At 33.2% G+C, this 22,362-nt stretch overlaps 2 protein-coding genes across 11 annotated transcripts; one reads left to right on the top strand and one right to left on the bottom strand.

Moving 5' to 3' along the window:
* The first annotated feature begins 1,487 nt into the window (after positions 1-1,487).
* Positions 1,488-4,413, top strand: LOC126666741 (PRA1 family protein H). Of its 2 annotated transcripts, none has more exons than XM_056104843.1 (4): positions 1,488-2,053; positions 2,801-2,937; positions 3,828-3,938; positions 4,027-4,413. In XM_056104843.1, exons 1-4 carry the CDS (start codon positions 1,608-1,610, stop codon positions 4,089-4,091), a joined length of 759 nt encoding a protein of 252 aa, XP_055960818.1. In that variant the 5' UTR covers positions 1,488-1,607; the 3' UTR covers positions 4,092-4,413. The 2 variants fall into 2 exon arrangements, with proteins under 2 accessions (XP_055960818.1, XP_050215558.1); XM_050359601.2 differs by having other exon boundaries at positions 1,492-2,053; positions 3,867-3,938.
* A 1,665-nt stretch (positions 4,414-6,078) lies between these two features.
* LOC126668930 (uncharacterized) lies at positions 6,079-20,044 on the bottom strand. 9 transcript variants are annotated; one of them, XM_056104604.1, is made up of 22 exons: positions 19,846-20,042; positions 19,339-19,564; positions 18,512-18,568; positions 17,592-17,619; positions 17,380-17,502; positions 17,003-17,114; positions 16,753-16,790; positions 16,566-16,619; positions 14,990-15,058; positions 14,747-14,863; positions 14,566-14,634; positions 11,656-11,735; positions 10,729-10,854; positions 10,537-10,630; positions 10,360-10,437; positions 9,826-9,918; positions 9,549-9,716; positions 9,080-9,210; positions 8,857-8,989; positions 6,957-7,081; positions 6,662-6,862; positions 6,079-6,392 (listed from the first exon to the last, which is right to left on the bottom strand). In XM_056104604.1, the coding sequence occupies exons 2-22, from the start codon at positions 19,431-19,433 to the stop codon at positions 6,353-6,355; spliced, it is 2,031 nt and encodes a 676-aa protein (XP_055960579.1). In that variant the 5' UTR covers positions 19,434-19,564; positions 19,846-20,042; the 3' UTR covers positions 6,079-6,352. The 9 variants fall into 9 exon arrangements, with proteins under 9 accessions (XP_055960579.1, XP_050218128.1, XP_050218123.1 ...); XM_050362171.2 differs by having other exon boundaries at positions 10,537-10,633; positions 19,846-20,041; XM_050362166.2 differs by having other exon boundaries at positions 8,857-8,986; positions 10,360-10,633; positions 19,846-20,044.
* Positions 20,045-22,362: the final 2,318 nt, after the last annotated feature.

The following is a 22,362-nucleotide window of genomic DNA, read 5'->3' as shown; positions in this document are numbered from 1 at the left end:
GTTTTGCCTTGATTGCAATGAAATCAATTTAGAAACATGTATTTAGGGTGTTTAGTTCGATTTTAGACATTATGTTTCAACCCAGTATGTTTTGGAATGTTATCCTTTGCATTTTGATGGTTTTTTGAGCGAGTTTGCACGAAAACCGAACCGAAACGACGAGTCCCCGAGACCCAGGGACGACGGTGCCGTCCCACGACCCAGATCTGTTTCGACCAATTTCAATCTTGTTTTTGTGTTTCTGGGCTCGTTTGAGCCCGAAATTGATCCACATTTGAGCCCACAAATTTGTAATAGTTGTAAAAATTATATTTTATAATTTGCTGGACCTGTCTCAATTAGCATCGGCCTGCCATGTCATATCAGTGGGCCGCCACATCATCATGGGTTTCGAAGCCCAAGCCTACTAGGACCAGCAATTTCTAGAAGCGATTCCTGGTTTGTTTGAATTCGAAATCGACCCTGGTTTGGACCAACAGGCCTGTATCGACTAGACGAAGAACTTCCGTATTTTGATCGGATCCAGATTTTGACTGTACTGACAAACGTTAGCCACTGCCAGACACCCCAAATCTTCAAGGTTTAAAAGTATTTTCTAACGTTGCATGTATATCAACTCTAAATGTGTATGTTTACAATGTTTATTGTTATCCAAACATATGTCCAGATCCACCGTTTAACAGGCTAAATAAGATAACCACGCTAATTAGCTCTAAATGCAGCAAATCACGTAAAAATCTTAGGACTGCCATGAAAAATTAATTAGAGGTTGTATATGCATTCAAAATGACTAATAAAATCAATCTCACATATATATCCGGTTTAGGTTTTGTGCATGCAAAAATGTACAAATTCCACCTCTGTCTGCTACATGATACAAAAATGTATAAAATCCACTTTTGTCTGCTACATGATAAAAACTCCAGGGTTAGACGCTTGTTTAGGAGTATTTGTTATATGTTCACATGTTAGTTTATGTCGAGTCATATGCGCGTCTCACATGTTTTACAGCTTTCCATTAATCAGCTTTCCAAATTTGTTTATTTTCTAACACCATTATCCTGTGAACTGTTTGTATGATTGATATGAGATATCTAGATATGCGCAGTAAATGCATAATTTAATCGATAATCCAAGTACAAGAGCTTTAATAGTGTCCATCAAACCCGATATTTTAGTTTGATGCACGATGATCTCAAAAAGTGACGAGAATCCATAAATTATCACACCACACCATCCTCCAAAATCCTTCATTTAATTTACCAATTAGGATATGGAAAAATTGAAATCCACCATTTATTATATATTGATGGATTGCCAAAATATTTTATTATTTTAAAATTATCCTTTTAAATTATCCGAATGATGAAATTTATAATCAATTTCATATTCCATTAATTTTAAATTTATTATTCCTTCCGGTCCATAAAATTTTATTAAATCTACGGATTTTAAATTTTCTCAATTCAAACGGTGTCCGGGAGAATTGAACCATTCATTATTTTCAAAGCAACAAAGGACAATCAACCTTCATTTGAAAACTTCAAAAACAAACATTTCAAAGCCAACAGAAACAAGGCTGCATTTTACCAAATCCCAATACTCTAATGGTATTCTCCACAAATCCACTCTCTTTAAGCGTCCCAGACCCCGCTTTCGAGTCATGGCTCCGAGAATCCGGCTACCTAGAACTTCTCGACCAACGCTCCTCCTCCTCCACCACCACCACCCCCGCCACAACCGCCGCCGCCACATCAAGCACCACCACAACCAACCCCACCATCACCTCCGCATTAACGGGCGGACTCTTTGTCTCTCTACTCTCCCATTTGATAACCCTTCTCTCTCTGCTGACTCTAAACCCGTTATCGAAGCTGACAACCCATGATTTCTCGGGTCAAACCCCGTCTTGGACCCGCGTGTTTATCGGGGATTTTGGGTGTTATTCTTTTCCTTCAACAGCTGACCAGGCTAGGCTCAGAGTTCATGAGAATGTTAAGCGCTATGCCAGAAATTATGCCTCTCTTTTTATTCTCTTTTTCGCCTGTGCTCTGTGAGTTCTCATGGCTTTTCTAATTCAGTTTTGTATTTTTATTTGCTGTTTAATGTGAATTACTAGGTAGTACGAACACTTCATTCAATCAATTTGTCCCGTTTTGTTGACCTTTTGGATACGAAAATTCATTTTTTTACATAGAAAACCTTAAAATAACAACGTTTTCGCCCTATCCGTGTCTATTGTTCCCGTGTCTGTGTCTGTGCTACCTAGGTGAATTGATTGCTCTTTGAGGTTATTGGTGAAAATTTGATATGTGGGTACTCTTGTTTCCCATGTTTTTTTTATATATAATTAGGAAAGGGGAGTGGTGAATGAGCTATAAATTTGAGCTATAGCTCGTTGGTTTGTTTTAAATATTAGGAAGAGTATGTTTAGCAATTCGAGTAGAGAAGGTGTTGCGAAAGATTAGAAATGGTGGATTGAATTGTATTTACTGTTAATTTTAGTGTTTGAAAATGTAATTGTGCTAGAATTTCAATGCCTGTTGCTAGACAATTTGGAAGAAATCAAATCATGTATCATCAAACATGATTTTGTAAGAGTTTCGTTCATACCAAACGGTTTCTTGGGTTTGATTAGCGGAGAAAGTAACACTTAAACGAGCATGTTTTTCTTTAAATGAGCTCAAGAAAAATTTAGAGCTCTTAATATGCTGGTGAAATGGATAATAATGAGAAATTCTGTTCATCTATTTCAATAACTCTTACTGGTATTAATAATGTACCCTGTGGATTTTTGCAGGTATCAAATGCCTCTTACTCTAATTGGATTAATATCAAGTTTGGCACTTTGGGATATTTTCAAGTTCAGTAGTGATAAATGGGGCTGGGAACGATACCCCGTAATTCAGCAAGTCTTGATCCGTACAGCCCAATGTGGTGAGTGAACATCTTCTTTATCAATTTGATCTTTTGTGGCTTCCTTTTGAACAAGCAGCATGCTCAAAATTAATTTGGATATATGTTTAAGTTATACTTATGCTTACAACAAAATTAAGCCGATAGATGGCCGGAGATTATGTTGCAAAAAAAAAATGCTGAAATGATAAACGGAGAATATAACATCTTTTACAAGAATAACATTGTAAATAATTAAAAAAAATTAATTTTGAGAACTGTTTCTAGAAAAGGAAATGAAATGTCCAAAAGTTGGATTCAACAAATTTCCATGCAACATAGGTTGTAGATATGTTGTGCAAACACAATGAAACTCGTCACTGAAAGGAAAGAAAAGGAAAGAAATAAAGAAAGAAACACGCACTTGAACAGAGTCAAAGTGAAGTTCATCTCATCTCATATTGAATTGTAAGAAGTGAATTCAAATTAATGGTGATTCTCGGCTGTGTTTACAGAATGTACTGAAACATATCATTCTAAAATAAGTCCAGCTATTTAGTTATTAGTTAGGAAAAAGTATAATTACTTATGGAACTCCTGTAAGATTACCTGGCATCCATCAAATAAGAAATGTTTTGTTCTAACTGAAAATCGAGAAGTCCAGTCCAATTTTGCATTTTATATTTTCATTGGCTGGTGGATTTTCTTGTCACAACCTGTGAAAGGATGATTTTGGTATAAAATCGTATTATTGAAGTGGTGAAATTAGGTATTAGATAGACAACGTTTTACTTCCCCGCATTCATTTTATTGAGATTGACCCTGACTTGTGTGCACGCACATGTGTATGAATTTTGTTGTTTCCTTGGTAAAATTGCCATATTTTTAGTATATTGAATGTTTTTGTTTCTTATTTGACCCTCAATGGCAAGACAATTGTTTGATGGTGGAAAATGATAACTTTGTTGCAGCAACTGCAGTCATTCTCGTATGGTTAAATGTTCAAATGGCTCTCTTCTGTGCACTTTGTGTCAGCTACACAGGTAATTATACGATTTCTCGTCTCACTTGGTCATCTAGTATATTTCCTTTTCCTCCATTTAAGTTGTTATTTTCTGTATTTCTTTGTAGTCATGATCTTGCATGCTGCATTTCGGAAGCTAACACCGGCAAAGCAACCTTCTCGGCAAAGATAATGTATATGGAAACTGTGTAGTGAGATGATTGGCTTTACTTTGGGATTCTTCACTGCAAGTGATCGGCAGGTTATGTGCACTCAGGCGTCAAAGTTTTACTTATCTAAATTACAATGCGAAAGTAAAGCGAAGTAGCGTGAAAACTGGATTAGAGTTCATAGCTCACTTGCATTGAGATTTAGCTTTTGTAGTGTTTAGCTGAGTCATTAAAAAAGGAGGTATTGTTTAGGTGATAGATGCATCAAGTACATAACAATTTGTAGATAATCACATCATTTTAAGACGGCTTATAGCAAATTCAATTTCTGATACCATGTTTTCACTTTGGAGTTGCTTTTGGTATATGATTTACAAGGCTTTCCAATTCAAGGCTTTACTTACTTTAAAACTCGCAAGTTTGGCTCAATAGTTGTGTAAGAATTGGGAAAAATTTTAAAAAATTCTGAACACTTTTCAAAAAGGCAAAGTGTTTAAATTCTTTTCATCAACTGAATTTTTAGCTTTTTTTTAGTTTTTTTTTTTCTAGTATTATCTTAGTTTATCTCAAGTTTTCTTGATCTTTTTGGTCTATTTTTAAAATTTATTTTCTATTTTTGTGTGATTCGGTTAGATATACTCTTCGACGACTTTCCGACATCTTTGTTTTCTGTTTGACATATCTGGCTTTATTATTAAAGTATTTGGGTAACCCTTGATGGTTATTGTAGCCCTATTCGATGACTGTATTTTTACAGCTCTCATCATCTTCTCTAGAATAGTTTACTGATGCGTTGAGAAACCGTTCATGTAATTTTTATTATTATTAATGAAAATTTTAGCCTTTGATAAAAAAAACATTTCTTTTTACATTCTTACCTTCCCACCTAAAAAGCAACACATGTTCCTTGCGTCAGGCGCGTCAGATCGTCAGATGTATCAGCACGCCAACTTTTCAGTGGTAGTACCTCAATACTCTTGAGATACATCTTTGACGCATTTTGTGACGTATGCTGATGTGTTGCGTTTTCATTGAAAAAGTACAAAATGTAAACTTTTATAAAATTTAGGTGTTAGTTTAATAAATAATTCTAATATGTATTTTTATACACTTAATTGGTTGGTTTTGATATTTACTCGATAAAATTTCAATATGAACCAAAATTGAGGGATCGACAGCAACAGTTCGTTAACATTAAAGGTATTATTTTGAGCGGTAGCTCATAGCTCGTCCTCTTCAAGAAAAATTATTGCACGTAACCGTTGCGCCATGTCATCCGTGCAACAACTAAATGGAAAATTTAATGATAAAAAAATTGAGTAGATTTTCTATCGCAAATGTTCATTGACTTGTTGTAAATATGACATAGCATAACCAATGGGATAAACACTCTCTTAAAGGATGCCGCTACTATGATAAATGGAAATCAATTTACTTACTTATGATGCAAATTACAATATTACTCCAACCAAATAATTTCATTTAATTCAATTTAAAATATTTCACATTGTTATACAAATTAATTTAGTTCGATTTAAAAAAACTACCAAGTTTTTATTTTATTTGTATTGGTCCGAACATCCCCCAATTGATATATGTCGGTGTAACCTTGGCCATGGATCATGAACTAGAGGTTCTGGTCTAGAACCGCCAGATCAAGATTCCAAGTTCATCGGAACTGGTCCAAAACAGGCTGGCCCCAGATTTTCAGGCCAGTTTCGACCCGGTTTTGAAATTGAGTGATTCCAAGCTGATTTTGACCGGGCCGGTTTCAGGCCTAAATCAACCCGTGGCCAGGCATTATCTCAGTGAATCCTTACAGAAGCAAGAGCTGAAAAGCTGAAACATTAGGAAGAATCTGATTGAAAAGCTTTAGCATTAATTGCAAAACTACAACATCTAGCAACAACTGTTTCCAGGTTAATTTCAGTATTTGATCAACCTACGGCTTTCTTGTTACCTAAAGTTCAATTGCAAAAAACGGCTATAAAAGAACCATTAAAGATATCATTAATCGCAAAATTGCCGTTACTCCAATATATTAATAAATACAATTAATGTCAGACTTAGTTACATTTATCAATATAACAATAATAAAACCACCTAATTATACAGGTATTCACCACTGCAAATGGAACTATGAAAGGAAAATAGTCATAGTATATAGTAAGTAAAATGTTTTTTGAATGCACATTTCTTACAATGATATGTACATCAAAATCTGAAAGAATGCATCAATTAACACACTACCAAACAAAGGTGTAATCAAGCTCCAATCTTTCTTTTAAGTTGGATTGACGTCTCGTGAAACTTGGCTTTGCCATCTGCATGATTCAAGTGTCCGGTTCACATATCAACACATTTTATGTTAAAACAAACGCATTCGTAATTGGAAGAAAGATGTATGAATGATTGAGCCAACATAGACGAAAAGTCTTATTTTTTTATATTTCAGCGACGATTCATTTTTCATCTCAGAAGCATAAGAAACTATTTATCGACGCGCTCAGCCAGAAACAAGAATTCCCAATTTAAGTAAATAAGATGACGAAAGAAAATGTATTGGTGGAGAAGAAATAATTCATTAACCAACCTTGAAAGCAAAAACCTTGCAAGCGGGTTTAAATTAGGATTTGAATTGAAGTCTTTGTTCTGTTGTTTCCTCTTGTTTTCAGCTTCTGTATTTGCATTTTGCGTTTCTTCAAGAGCTGACTTGCCCTTGTTAAACAAACGGGCTGCTAGCTCCTGTAGATCTTTCATCGACGATTCTTTGGAACTGCATAAACCACTAGAACTAAGATCGCAATTATTTTATGCAAGAGGGAGGATTGATATGTAAAATGTAGAACATATAATATTTTAAGGCTTTTAAGAGAAATGTATTAAACCTTGACAGGCGCCGAATCAAACTTCTAACGAAGACATCAGTAGATCCAGGCTTCGTTCGCTCCATATGTATAAGTGAATTTGTGAAAGAATGCACAAATGATCCTTCTGGATCATCAGCATACGCCTAAAGTGTAGAGACCAAGCAGTTAGAAATGACATATCAAACTGCAAGCTTTTGAAAGTAATGTAGAACTCCTACGGCTAACCACTTAAAAAAAGGATAAGTACTATCATCCCCGAGAATAGGTCAAAATTATCTATTTCCTTCATAAATTTTAAAAACTCATTGTTTTCCCTCAGAGTTTTAGGTATTATATAATCAAGAGGTAAATTTTGAGTTTTTAAACTTCAAGAGGAAAACAGTAATTTTGACTTAAACCTCAAGGTGGGTAGTAATTATCCGTTAAAAGATGGTGGTTTCTTAGTCTACAATTGTTGGATGTTCAAGATTTTTACATAAATTATTTTACTCGTAAGACCTTCAAGTCTTGAATGAAAGATACAAACTAGTTTTGAGCAATTTCCGCTTTAAGTTAGATCGATAGAGTTCTAGTATGTAGGAGTCTTTGATACCTGCTTAAATAATTATGCATACATAAGGAGAGAACTATACAAAGTCCACGTGAGCATAAGATCTTGAAACTGATCAGATAGTGGTGCAACGTGCATCTATTCTTTTTAGTAGAGAAATTCTTATGTAGACTCAGTCTACCACGTCATTTGTGGACTAAGCCTGTCACAAAATGACACGTCATTAAAATAATGGTAATCTTGTAATTGTTTGTTATTTATTTACACATTTGAATAGTAATATTACAAGATTGCCATCATTTTAATCACGTGTCATTTTGTGATAGGCTTAGTCCACGAATGACGTGGTGGACTGAGTCTACCTCAGAGTTTCTCCTTTTTAGTAACTAGTTAGCAATACAAGTACTATAGAACTCTTTTTAAACAAGGGAATGTATTAGAAATTTAAAATCCATGAAAGTGTATGATCATTCTTGAACACCATTCCGGCAAAAAACAATTCTTGAACACCAGATATTCTACATTTGACACTGGAGAATAAGATCCAAACGAGAAAAAATGGAGCAAAGTTCCTCCAGTTAACGAGGAAAATGGTTCCACATATGCACAGAGAGACAGACATAAAACCATTTGGACCTAATGTATTCCTTTTCTGCTGGATTCAGATAAAGGTTAGGTAAGCATTGCGGACATTGATCGGAAGAATTTAATTTACAGTTATTTTTTTAAGTTAATAACAGATTTCTCTAGTAAATTTCTGTTTTCAACAGTTTATTTCAGAAAAATGTCCACAAGATAATTAATTTTAGTCACGCCTTTCTTGTACAGAGTAACTTGAGACACATCATATAAAATCCCATGTTTCCTAATGGCTAGCAAGAAAAGAAATATTGTGTTTATATTCTCTCTAATCTATATTAGATGAAAAAGACATTTAGGTTGTTTGTATTGCTAAGCTATGTTGCACGGGAAATTCTCAAATCATATGTTTCAGCGTTTTATTCCATTTCCAAAAACACTTCTAAAACTCTGAACTCTATATTTATAGCCTATTTTGTATAAAAACAAATATAGTGTTGCCATTTTTTGTTTTGATATCCCGTTTCAGCGTTTCTGTTTCAATATTACATAGCTGCCAAATATCACTGTGTTGAGAAATTATTTACTGACCAACTTAAAGACATGCTTACTATAGGTGAAATGATCACATTGCAACAAACTTGAATTTCATGGCAACAACTATTAAAAGAGCCAAAAAACATTCTTGACATGGACATAGTTCAGAATCTAACCAAGCAGCTTTTGATGGCCTAACAAATTAAAATTTAATCAGCAAAAAGAGAGAAGTAATATCATCTGGTGGCTAACCTCTTTCAAGGATGGAATAAGCAAAAGTGATAATGGTGCTGATGATGACACTACTTTTGCATTTTCTTCGGCATCACTTTCTAGGCGTGATCTTGGAAATGCTCGTTGTGCATCAAAGTACTCGCGAGAACTTCTAGAGTAGCAGCATTATCCATTAGAAGCTTAAAAAAAAATAACTTTTTGGTTCCAGCAGAAAATCAGCTTCAAGTTGATTAATAGGTACCTGGAAGAATCCGAGCTGTTTGTCATTTGCTCTCTTCTTCTAATTTCATATGCATCATTGTTGATCTTGTGCAAAGCAGGCCTTTCTCTAGCATTTCCTTTCCGGATCCCTGATTCCATTGCAGCCTTTGCCTGCAAAAACACATCCGCCAAAGAAGCTTCTCAAGAAAAGCACATCATAAGATTTCAGATCAGTAGGAGACTCTCGTGAATCAACAGCACAAACATTATTAGTCAAAACTTTCAGGAAATTCCATGGATAAACCCCTTGAAAACGAGCACAGGTGAGCAATTAAATTTTATAGAATAAATTCCTATCACATCGTCGCAACATCTAATATTGATCAAGGAACAGAAGAATGTTCCATTGCGAAACAGCAAATAAAAAAGTTATTTTGACATAGAGGTTCAGGCAATTAAATGGAAAAACAAAAATGCAAGATAACAAAATTACATGCAATAAAAATAACCTCAGAAAGATTTAATGCACTATCTTCCAGTGAGGCACTTGAAGTTCTCTCTTGTATTCCCAGTCTAGATTTTGGAGTCTGCGGAGAATCGGATTCATCATATTGGCCACGTATGACGACAGTTCCACTGCTAGAAGCATCTTCAAAAGAAGTAAGTGTGCTGCTAGACTACACAGCACATTATAACCTTATCAAATAAATGTAAGAGAAAATAAAAAATGAAAGGACATACATATATTCTAGATAACATCTCATAACAACTGGATACAAGTCATACCAGATTTCTTTGATCTCGAAACACGTTCGACGATTGAGAAACCCTAGGAGTTCGTATGACAACAGTTCCTGACCCACTTACAGACAAATCATCCTGGAATTGAACACACAAATGATGTCAGAAGAGGTGATCACACATAGGTTAGCTGAGTTGTTTTGTATGAATATTTGGCTTAACAAATTTGAGGCTTGATTAAATTTCTTTCTAATCAGTAGCTACAGAAACAACTACTAGATAAGGCATAAGATTTTTCTTCTAGCATAAAATTATATAAAGATGTCAAGAAAGAATCTCGGCTTGAGCTATAATCATCTCAGTTTTTCAGCCAATTCAATCATTCAGAAAGAATAGCATCTCAACTTTGATTTTCTTTTCCCTTTGTTGAACTCCACTTAGCCTATAGATTCAGGATAAATTGCATCAATGCTGCAACCCATGCAAAGAAAATACAAATACATTCACTTACACACAAAGTTACACATGCATGCAAACACATAGACACGGATACAGACAGAGTGAGAGCGGCAGGCTTACATAGTCATGAGAATTATCTAGATATCCATCATATTGGGAATCCCTAGCATCTTTACTGAGCAATGGTCCGGGTGATCCCTGAAGGGCATTTCCAGATGCAGATAACAAATGGTTACCACTCTCAGAACTTCTTTGGGTAACCTTATTGTATGAAATTTCTGTTTTCTTTTCTCTAACCTGAGGTGGTCTTAGAACACTTCTCACAGTTCCACTACTCAGTGATCCACCAATACTGAAGTCCCACCCAGCATTTTTCAAGGGCTTTCCCTGACTACTGCAAAATATAATGTCCAATCAGAATAATAGCACTTTCATAAGAAGATTGCAAAAAACATTAACACGCAATAATAATAAGCAAACTCAATGCACCTGGCTTTAACAGTTCCTTCATCTCTCGTATCTCTTGAAACTTTCACCGTACCAGATGCCTCTCCCATTGGTTTTGGACTACCTCTAGGAGTTTCTGAATCCCTTACTTGATATTTTGGACGCTCTCTATCAAGATAACAAACGAATCATTAAAACTAATGTCACAAATAACAAAAATGTCTCTAGCTTAACAGTTGGAAGTCATGGAAAACACAGTTATATACATCTGGAAGCTTTCAGGACATAATACCAAGAGAAAATACTTTCATAAGTTCCCTTACGACAACTCATGTGCACAATTGTCAAAGGCACAGATGAAATAGGTGTACTGAAGCCCTAGGTTCAGCTCTTGGGTATTCTAAGGCAAGGCGCCACGGCAGGGGGTCAATGACGTTAAATTCTAAGCCCAGTAACTATTTTTGGCTGGAAGTGTCAACTTAAATGCTTTGGGAACAGGCATCTGTGCCTAATTGGAATAGGAATTCTTAATGGGATCAAACCTTAAAAGGGTGACTATGAATTACTATTTCACCTAATTGAAGCTGCTACTCTCCTTTCCAGAATAAATTGACTTTTGGATCAATATTATAACTATATTTTAGGCCTTAGAGTGAAATTTATAAATGAATGGACTGATACAATAAATCTCTTATCTCAATCTAGAGATAAGAGATTGAGATTCTTATAGTAATGAAGGCAAAGAGGAAGAAAAAGGACGAAGAGCCGGAGAAGGTTTGTTAGTGGTTATGGAGGTGTTAAATTCAACATGCCTCATTTCTAAGACCCAAAACTTTTGACAAAAATGCTCCAAATTGGATGAACAGGGGCAGTCCCTGAAATGCTCACTAAAATCAAAATAAAGATAATAAAAGACGTTTGAAAATCAATTTAAAATTAAGAATAATCGGCTACATCAAGATAGCACACCTTATTTTCTCCACAAGTCTTGGACTCTTCCTAGCATTTCTAATAAAACGGTGCTTCAAAAGTTCCTTCGCGCTTGCCCTCTGAAATTAAATAGGAACTGAAACTAAAATTCAGATAAGCGAATAGAAAAAAAAATGCATTCACATTACCATATCAGTTGATCACTATTAGAAATTCAAAACACAAAATACTTCTATAAGACTGAAAAAACAGAGAGAGACCAAAGAACAAAAATGTCATATCGTGTCTCGTATGTAATCAATAAAGTTGTTAACATAAAATCATTGCAAGAATCAAGAACAAAGTGCCAACTTCATATCATTCTTTAAAGCAACTTTTAACACCTAGGAGGGGGTTTGCATCAATCTGCAATTACCCTGACCTCGAGTGAATGCTATAAATTAGTTAAATGCATGACGCGTTTAAAGTCATAAATTATGTTCAAATGTTTGTTTTAATAGTATATTATGGAAATCAAAGTGGAATCGGAAAACATTATTGCTATACATTATGGTTTGTATCGAGACAATAGAAACTAGCCATAAAGTTCAACATTTTCTTTACAGGTCCGCAGATCATTGATAATTTAAATTACCTATTTTTTCTTTTGAAATTAAATTTAGACTAACTTTTGCACAGGCCTCTAGATAAACCATATCTTTTTGTTTCTTCCCATATAATGAAAATCATAGAATTTTTAAGCCAAGATTTCCAGAATAAACCCTAAAGATATTGCCTTCCTACAAAATATCCCACACTTGACCATTAACATATACTTTAACTATTATGTTAACGTAATAAAACTATTGTTGGAGTCTCACCCAACATTTTGATATTTTGGGTGAATTGGTTATTTGACAAGGTATCGGAGCCTGTATGATAAAAGATTCAAAGTTCGATTCTTGACAGTCCCATTTGGTTAATTAAAATATTTGAGCACAAGATGATGTGGACTTGTATGCTTGTTTTCAAGGCCAATGAGCATTTGCATGCGGGAAAAGTTAATATAATAAAACTGTTGTTGAAGCCTCACCAAACAGCTTGAACAACTTTTGTGTGAATTGGTTATTAGACATATCCCAGTGATGAATCAATTCTGTTTATAAATTTGATTGCACAGGAGAACTGGTGAACAACTATTCTACCATGGTCAAACTATTTAATGGTTCTGTCGTACTTTCCAGGCATGCAAAGACTAAAAAAGTTAACACGCATATGCACAATTAATTTGAGCCATTTCTTATAATTCACTTCCAAGTATGCTACCTCAAAAAACCTGCCAGTATAAAGTCAAATGCTTGTCAAACACAAACTCAGTTTCCTTCATATACATGGATTTTTAAGTTCTCAAATTTCACCAACCAAAAATATTCTTCTCTTTTCCCATTCCGACATTATGTCAACAATATATATCATAGTGCTTTCATTAGTCAGCCTGAATAGCAGGTTCAGCACTCTTCATTCATACAACACCAGAGTAGTACAAAATTACATTAAAAGAAACCCGCTCTCCAAAACCATTATCCTAGATTCAAAACAGATTCCCCATGAAACAGGGGTCCACCAAAAGAAGACCAGACATGTTCAAATTAAAAGTTCTAGTAATTCTTGGGAAAAATAAACTTATTGTCATTATCTTTATATCTATTTAGTAAGGTAAGACATACTTAATTAGTAGGATTACAAAAATCGCTGGGTAGATAAATAACTTCGGCTCCTTCTGTTTGTTTGTGACATTGATATGTGATTCTCACACTGGCTGAAATGCATATCCATCTCAATCTCCCTAGGTCCATGAATTCTTTGGTGGAAATTCTGGCAACATGTAGAACTCGGTTTCATGCCCATGCATGTCATTTTTTATATTATTGACCAGTGAGGTTATGAGCGCTCGTCTTGTGCACTCAAGCACAGGCGAGGAACAACTGGGAGCCAGGGATTTTGCAAGTTAATGCACGCACCTGTTTTGGTGTACGTGCAATTTTGCAAACAAAGAGCAAAGCTATGCACGTATATGTATATATGAGCGTATGTATGGAAACATATGTTAAAATTTAACCGGTTACTTTATATGAAAGGATAAAGTAGTATCGTAAAATACTAGTTAAGTCGAATTAGGTCTTTATTATTTTTTGAAAAAGCAGGGTAAAGTTTAAGGACGCTTGATGTTTCTTTTTGTCTTCTTCTCTTACTTTTTTTATTTACTTTGGTAAGAGATACGTTAGATGCATTTCTCTTTTTTAAGAATTAGGGACAGACTCTACAACCAAATAGAATCACAAGAAATTAAACAGAACTAGGAAAGTCAACTGCAAATTCGAAGGGCTTTACTTCACGAAAGATCTTGAGGGTAACTTGGTTGATTATGAGATTGAAATTGAAGGATATGATCTAATCATGATGATCTATGTGTTGAGGACTTGGAGTTAGGTTCTGATAATGAGTTTTAGTTTGAGAATATTAATTATTTTTAGCTTTAAATTTTGGATGTTTAGACATGATCTTGATTCCTAGTTACATAAAGATTTTCACTTAAAAGTTTTTAAGTTTCTATTATCATGTGAACTGATTTTTCACAAGGTTAACAGCTATTGGAATTTGGATTTGCTAAATGATTATATTTAGCACATTATATTAGACTAGTAGTAATGTTTTTTTTAATATCTTATGCCTTGATTATTTCAGGCAAGTGCTTTTTTGTGCTTTACACTTCAGGAATCGGGAAGGTCTATTGCCTTAAGTGCGCCTTTCGCTTTTTAATTTCACTGCTATTGACATAGGTATTGAGGTATATAGTGTCAACGTTACATATGTAAACCTTCACAGTCCAACCATTGCATCTCCTATATGAACACAGTACACAATTTTCTAAAGACAGTAAACAGCAACGCAGAAGCGAGAAATACTTGCCTCAGCAGGGACTTTCTTCAGACATAATGAAACAAATTCTTTCATAGGCCTAGAAAAATGATCATCCAGCTGCACAAGAAACAAAAGATATTGTTCATCCTCTAAACTTGTGAAAAAAAGTTTATCCTTCCACCCAGTAAAAATCATTCTAAAACAGTTAAAAGATGTTAGCAGCCAAAACCTGAGGGGGATTTTCTCGAGGTATGATAAAAAGAACCCTCATTGGATGAAGATCTGCCAGTGGTGGCTCCCCTTTTGCCATCTCAATAGTAGTTATCCCTAGAGACCATATATCTGCCTGTGAGGGGGGGAAAAGATGATGTGATTTTACTGATCATCAAAGCTGATCAAGGGAGACACCTTTCTAACAGCAGAAGAAGGAAGACAGATAAAAAAGGAAAAAAACTTATTTTAACCAATGTACCTTCTCATTGTATCCCTCCGAATTCTGAATCACCTCTGGGGCCATCCAGAATGGTGTTCCTACAAAAGTCTGTAATAATTAACCAAATTAGTAAATGGCTTAAAAGTTTCCGGATCATAAAATCCAATGCCGTTGAAGTGATATACTCTGAAAGATGATAATCTCATATATAGTTAATCATTTGATGCCGCCTGAGGTTGTCCTTCAAATATGCTTTGGTCCTTTACTATTTCAAAATTAGAGATTATATACTACCATCTAGAATGTTTTGATGCACTGAAGCATTTTATATTACTAGTGTCGCTTTACGTGTTTCACACGTGGCTCGTAGTGTGACTCGTCAAATAGTGATAATTATATTTATTATGAATTAGGATAATTATATTTATATTTATTTAATAATTCATTATTTCTATAATTATAAATTGTATGTAAGTATAAAATATTAGATAAAAATTAAAATAGGTATTTAGGAATAATTTATCGTATTTATATAGAATATAAATCAAAAATATTAAATAATAATTAAAATAGTAATATATTAGAAGTAGGTTATCTTAGTTAGAATTTTAAATGATTATATAATAATTAAATATTTAAAGTGGTTTATTTTAGTTAGTACTTTAAACTATTATCTTAGCATAATATTATAAGTGATTTATTTTAATTAGTACTCTAACTCTAATAATTAGCTTTATAGTTTTTAGATTGATAATTATATATTATAAAATATAAAGGGCATAACAATCATATAATCGGCATATATATAAAAATAAATTCTTTATATATGACTATTGATTTAGTATATTTATTATAATTTATATATAAAATTGTACCATACAAACCAACCAATAAATCAAAATTGATTCAAATTCTTACCTTACCATATTAAGAAATCTTAGTTGGGTTCAAACTATCACTACATGGTTCGTATAACCGTAAATCTATTCTAAGTCAACTATAATTATAATATTAGGAGTAGTTTAACTTTCATTAAAATTCTAAATAAATCAGGATTAGTTAATATTAATATTTTATTAGTATAATTAATTAATAAATTACCATAAAACCATTATTTAATTGATCAATTAGTAATAATTTATAAAGGGCTACTTAGTCACCATTATCAAATTCAATTCATAATGAAAAAAATAATCTTTTGATAGATCCATATTATTTGAATTGATAATAGTTAACGAGAATGGAAAAAGGCACATCTCTCAATAAGGAAAATTAGCAATGCGTCTATCATCCAAATAGTTATTTCACAATATCCGCAAGTAAATAGATAACAATTAATGGAGATAAGTTTGTAACAATATAATAACACCACTGTAAATTTTATAAACCCTTTATTTTATGTCACAAACAAAAAAGCAACATGCATGAAAAATTATCCACTTGCCAGCATGAACAAATGCAATCACACACAAACGAGAAGCCTGACTGTACACAAGGAAAGACCTAGTGAGAATACTAGGAAAAAAATTAACATTATTGTATTTACTAGCATTATGCCATTTATGTTTTACTTTTACTGCATCAAAATGAACTTTAGCTGAACAAGATGTAGTACCTTTCTTCTAGATATTGTTCTTGTTAATTGAGCAGAAACACCAAAATCTGCAACCTGTAACAAAGTCGCAAAAATAATTCGGACTGCTGACAGAAAAGCGCATTACTTCACTTAAATATCCATGGCCATTGCTCTTCATAAATAATGGCAAAATACCTTTAGAAACTGAATTGGAAAAAGAACATACCTTAACATCGCCATTTTCGCTCAACAAAATGTTTGCCGCTGCCAATTATTTAGCATAAAGGTTAGCACCAGGCTAAGATATTTAGGCAAATCACAAAATTAACAGAAAACGTAAACTAAAATCAAAAGAAATAAACATTTATTCAGGCTAGGACAAGTATTCCAACTTTATGTTAAACAAAATGTTCAAATTCCATTGAGAATGTTTACATGACAGCCACATCCAAGTACGATTGAAAGAAAAAGAGAACCTTTGATGTCTCTGTGTATTTTTCCCTCATTGTGCAAATATTCAATTGCATGCAACAAGTCACGCAAGATACAGCCAATTGACATTTCGTCAAGTGGCTGACCTGATTGGAGCTGCAAAACAATATCTGCATTAGCTTTTCACGGCAAGAATTGCTATTTCATAAAACTGTAAAGCACTGACTTGCAAAACTCTAAATGATAACACGTCAATTTTAAGATTAAGACATAAGATGGCGGGTGTAATAACACACAAAAATGCAAGAGGAAACAGAAAAACGGAAAGGATTTGATTTGTTAAGATTTCAAAATCCACTACTCAAATAAAAGAAAAAAAAATGATATACCACAAAGAATTGATTTAAATGAAGTAACCTACTAGATCAGCAACTGAGCCACCAGCCATGTACTCCATAATTATCCATAATTTCGTCTGGTTAAGATAAGAACCATAGTACTCTGTAATATATGGGCATCGGCATTGTGACAAAACAGATATCTCCTGGCATAAGAATTCAAGATGTGAGCAATTCGACCAGCTCATTTGGTTGTTCCACGCATAGCAAACTAGAGAGAAATGAGAAGTAGTACCTTCTGAATGTCCTCAATTTCATCCTCACTGAAAATGACAGTCAAAACTAAGCTTTAGAACATCAAATAATAAATATGATACATGAACCACATAAGTATAAATTGTTAGAAGCAATAAAGATAGGAGATAATTATGTTTTACAAAATAAAAGACTTATAACTAATGTCTTCTTTTCCATATAGACCAAAAAAAACAACTAAAACTACAAAGCTCCCCATTTCCAATATTTCCCATAAACACAGCAAGGCCCATCAGAGTGGGAGTGGCAAACTGCAAATACTAGATCATGCACCCAAATGGTTACTTTACAAAACAAAAGCAGGTGGTGATGCCACACGCAAAAAGAAAGCAACCCGTAGAATGGCAAAAGCAAATAAAGCTTTTGCACCTTTTCATGATGAACAGTTTTAAATTCCAAATTTCCTCTGAAAATAGAAGTTACTACTAGTATTGTTTCACCTTCTTGCTGCATGAGAAAATATGACAATAATTTCACGTATTCTCGTAGCTATTATTAGTAATTCTATCCAATATCACCAACCACTATATGACCTATACAACGAAGTCAGTAACATCAGCAAGAGATTCTAAAGTAGAATATCATTTGCATAGTATCACACAATATTTGCACCTTGAAGCAGCTTGTAACTTCTGCCAATTCAAAGTATTCTCTTTAACACCTATACGCCTAGAACAAACTCTAAAGTGTACTAGTTTACATTAAACTGCAGAAATTTTTGACTGGAGATAAATGAAGTAACCCATATACTGTCTGAATCAATTTTTCTCGGTTCAGGGATTATCAAATACATGAGAGGCAGAGATTATGAAAATTTATGTCATGCATAAGTAACAAATTAACATTGATCAGAGTGTGTAAAACACACAAAAAAAAAATTAAAAAACTCTACAAACTTACGATTCTTCCAAATCAATGACTTTGATTGCAACATCTTTGTTAAGCTCCTTATCGAACCTGCACAAAGGAGAATGTGTCAAGGACTTCTAGCTAATGATGCAAACAACACGTAGAATATCATAATAACAACTTACTTTAGGAACAACAACAGCCAGACAAGAAAATATGATGTAAGAAAATCGAAAAAGCGATATGAAACACAACAGATTTATGGATCTCAAAAGCAGCAATACAAGTGTCAATGGTTCGAGTTAGGAAACATGTTCAACATCTAACTCGACCATCATAACAGCAGTTAGAATAAAAATGACCGATCAGGAAAACAAAAATAATATTGCCACTGCCACAAAAAAAAAACTAAATTAAACTTCTTCAATATCCAAGGATCCTTCTGGCACTAATTCCTCACGTATCTCTTAGTTACCTACCATTGACAAGTGCTAAGCAGTTTAATCAACTCCATTTGGAAAACACGGACAATATTTGAACTAAACTAATTTCTTTCTCTCAATGGAAAACCATTCAAGGAATGTACTTACCTTAGACTTCAATATCTAACAAATAACTACGTGTATTTTCAACGTAATATTCTCTTTCTGGCTTTTTGAGCCCAGAAGTCGCCGGTAATTAGCAATTAAATATGCATTCAATAATTGAATTTCTGAATACTTATTACATTAGATTCAAAAAAAGTCACCCGCATTCTGAATTCTACATACAAAACTTGCTTTACAATGCTACTAAAGAGCAAACTATGAGACATTAAGGTTCAGCAACAAAACAAAGCATGAGAACCAACATTACACAATCAAGAAGTAGAAACTTACGCTTTATAAACGTCGCCAAACGATCCTTTCCCAATCAACTCCAACGAGGTAAATCTAGACCCGGCGGCCTCCATTAATCCCGCTGCATCACCCATTTCCACACTATCGTGCACACCAATCCAATCCCAAAAATTATCACCACACTGCCCACATTACTCTCCAGTTCCAACAAAACCCCCCGAAAACGGGTCTTATTCAGTCTATAATAAATCTTCAAAAGCCAGCTCTACAACACACCATTCAAAAAACCAACAACAACCCATCAAAGAGTAAGGAAATGTACATAGAGGGGATCTAAATAAAATGAAATTAACACATAAAAGATGGATAATTTACACTCAAAGCAAAGATAGTGATAGAGAAATATCCTAAAGCTGTGAACTTTTTTCTATCTACAACTAAAAATGACAGCCCAACAGAATTAAAATTCCAATAATTTCATAAAATCAATTGACAGCGAAACTGCAACATACATAGATGATTGAAATAAAAGAAAAATCTGTTTACCTGTTGAGATCCAACACAAAACAAAATTCGATTTTTTTGGGTTTAAATATTATAATTTGTGCGTCTTGTTCGAGGCTACGAGGGATCGAAAAGAGAATGGGAGACACTGTTGGTCGAGTCTTTAATGGTAATCAAGTAGTAATAATATTGCTAATTATTATGCTTTCCCCTTATTATTAAGCCTTTTCTTTTCTTATTTCTTAATTCTTTTTTGAAAAGATTAAACCTTTTATAAGTGTAATACTCCCTTCAAACATAAAAAAAATTGGGATTATTTTACAAATATCTATTTTGGATAGAGTATTTATACCATTTTGCGCCATCTTTTTCTCTTATCCTGCATTACCTAATAAGCTAACTTATTTATCAAAAATATCCACTATATTTATCTTATTTTTAGTTAAACATTTATATAGTCATCTTTTTTTTCTCTCTCTTCTCTCTTTTCTTCTCTCTTCTTTTCTTTTTCTTTTCTTCTTCTTTTACATTTGATTTTCAGTTTATCTCCTCCGATTATTTTTTCGTTCGTCTTTTCCGTTCGTCTTTCCAGTCCCGCTTTCGTTCGTCTACTTCCGATGGTTTTCTCGTCGTTTCCGGTCGTTTTTCTGTTCGTCTTTTCCGTTCACGCTAGTCCGTTTCGCGCTATGAATTTCTCGACTCGTTTTTAGATTTGTGTAGTTTTTTAGGTTTTTTTGTAATGATTTAAATATTTTGTAAATAAATTATTGTAGATCTATAATTTTCTATTTATAAAATTGTTCTATTATTCATATAATTATTTATTTTGTCTTCTCTTATTTATATATTTGTTTATTGCTACTGATTTTGTAAAGAAAAAATCGATTTATGGTGCATTTGTAGTAATTTTATAATAAATTTACGTTTTAGTGTATTTTTGATGTATTTATAGTGTATTTCTGTCGTTTTTGAGTATATTTATGGTGCATTTACAGTGTTTATGGTGTATTTGCAGTGTTTATGGTGTATTTGCAGTGTTTCATGGTGTAAACCACAAAAAAGACTACAAAATGCCATAAATACACTACTTATACACTACTTATACAATAATTTTACACTATATAAACACCATAAAAACACTATATATACACTACTGTTACACTATAAAAAATAAAAAAAATTCCAGAAAAAAATCTATAAAAAATAAAAATTAACACTATATATACACTAATCTTACACTATATAAAAAACATGTCGGTCGATTCGGTCGGTTTGGTTGATCGAACCGAAAAAACCGAAAACCGAAATTGAAAACAAAAAAAAAGTATTTTTGAAATTAAAAACACAAAAAGGTATTTTTCGTAAATAAAAAAGGGTAAAAAAAATCAAAACTTGGCAGATAAAAGTGTAAATAAGTTAGCAAAACATGTATTTCAGGAAATTACCACTAAAAAATATGCTTATTTCTATTTTTTTTAAGAAAGATTTGTTTATGCCTCTAATGTTTTATCCAAAGTCAGGATTTGCCCCTACGTTTAATTTTGGCTGAGTAAAATTGGACTATTGATGCCCTTACTTTTGACAGAGTTAAATATTTCAAATTTGTCTTCATCTCTTTCCTACGTGGCTGATATGGCTGGACATCTAAGTGCAGGTTTGTTTATGCCCCTAATGTTTATCCTAAGGCCCAGATTTCCCCTTAGTTTAAACATTAATTTAAATTAAGTTTTCTATAAAAATTAAAGAACTTTTATTAGAATTTTTACACTCCATAACTCCGGCGAATTCATCGAAATAAAAATTGGTACGAAATATCAAAATAATTTTAATTTAATCTCAAATTAACTTAATTAATCATAATTATTCTAATTTAATTCAAAATTATAATGTATAGATTAAATTTAGTCTCAAATTAACTTCGGCTGAACACTGTTCATCCTCAAAAAGAGGATGAACTGGTCGTTCATCGTATATATTAAATTTTTTTGAAGGAATGTGAGGGTGCGGTGGTGGCGGGATAAAATAATCTTTTTAATTAATTAGGATTTCAAAAATAGATTAAATTTAAATAATTATGATTAATTAAGTTAATTATTAGATTAAAATTAGTTATAATATTTTGTACTGATTTTTGTTCCGACATACTCGCCGGAATTACGTAGTGTAAATTTTTTTAAAAGAATTCTTCAATTTTATTTAAAAAATAATTTAAATTAATGTTTAAACTAAGGACAAATCTGGGCATTGGAGTAAATATTAGGGGCATAAACAAACCTGTGCTTAGCTGACCATCCATGTCATCAGCCACGTAGAAAATAGATGACGGAAAATTTAAAATATTTAACCCCTTAAAAGTAAGGGCATGAATAGGCCAGTTTTAAAATATCAGGGTTTATTTCAGTCAAAATCAAACGTAGGGGAAAATCCTAGCCTTTGGGTAAACATTAGGGACATCACTTCTATTTTTAGACTTTTTCATTTTTAAAAAGTAGTTAATTACATGAATATCTAAAATATTCTTAATTAAATTAGCTTTCGTTAACTAAATTAAGTTGATAA

This window comes from Mercurialis annua, linkage group LG2, assembly GCF_937616625.2.
Source record: "Mercurialis annua linkage group LG2, ddMerAnnu1.2, whole genome shotgun sequence".
NCBI classification, from domain to species: domain Eukaryota; kingdom Viridiplantae; phylum Streptophyta; class Magnoliopsida; order Malpighiales; family Euphorbiaceae; genus Mercurialis; species Mercurialis annua.
Note: the sequence above shows the minus strand (reverse complement) of the source record. Positions and strands in the feature narration are given on the sequence as shown.

Bases quoted from the DNA above. Each gene is read 5' to 3' on its own strand.
- LOC126666741 (XM_056104843.1), top strand. From the start codon at position 1,608: ATGGTATTCTCCACAAATCCACTCTCTTTAAGCGTCCCAGACCCCGCT. The intron at 2,054-2,800 runs GTGAGTTCTCAT...GGATTTTTGCAG, and splicing joins CTCTTTTTCGCCTGTGCTCT to GTATCAAATGCCTCTTACTC. The intron at 2,938-3,827 runs GTGAGTGAACAT...CTCAATGGCAAG, and splicing joins GATCCGTACAGCCCAATGTG to ACAATTGTTTGATGGTGGAA.
- LOC126668930 (XM_050362163.2), bottom strand. From the start codon at position 19,433: ATGGGTGATGCAGCGGGATTAATGGAGGCCGCCGGGTCTAGATTTACC. The intron at 17,503-17,591 runs GTACTACTTCTC...TTCTTATGCCAG, and splicing joins AAATTGAGGACATTCAGAAG to GAGATATCTGTTTTGTCACA. The intron at 14,635-14,746 runs GTTTTGGCTGCT...TTTCTTGTGCAG, and splicing joins CTCGAGAAAATCCCCCTCAG to CTGGATGATCATTTTTCTAG.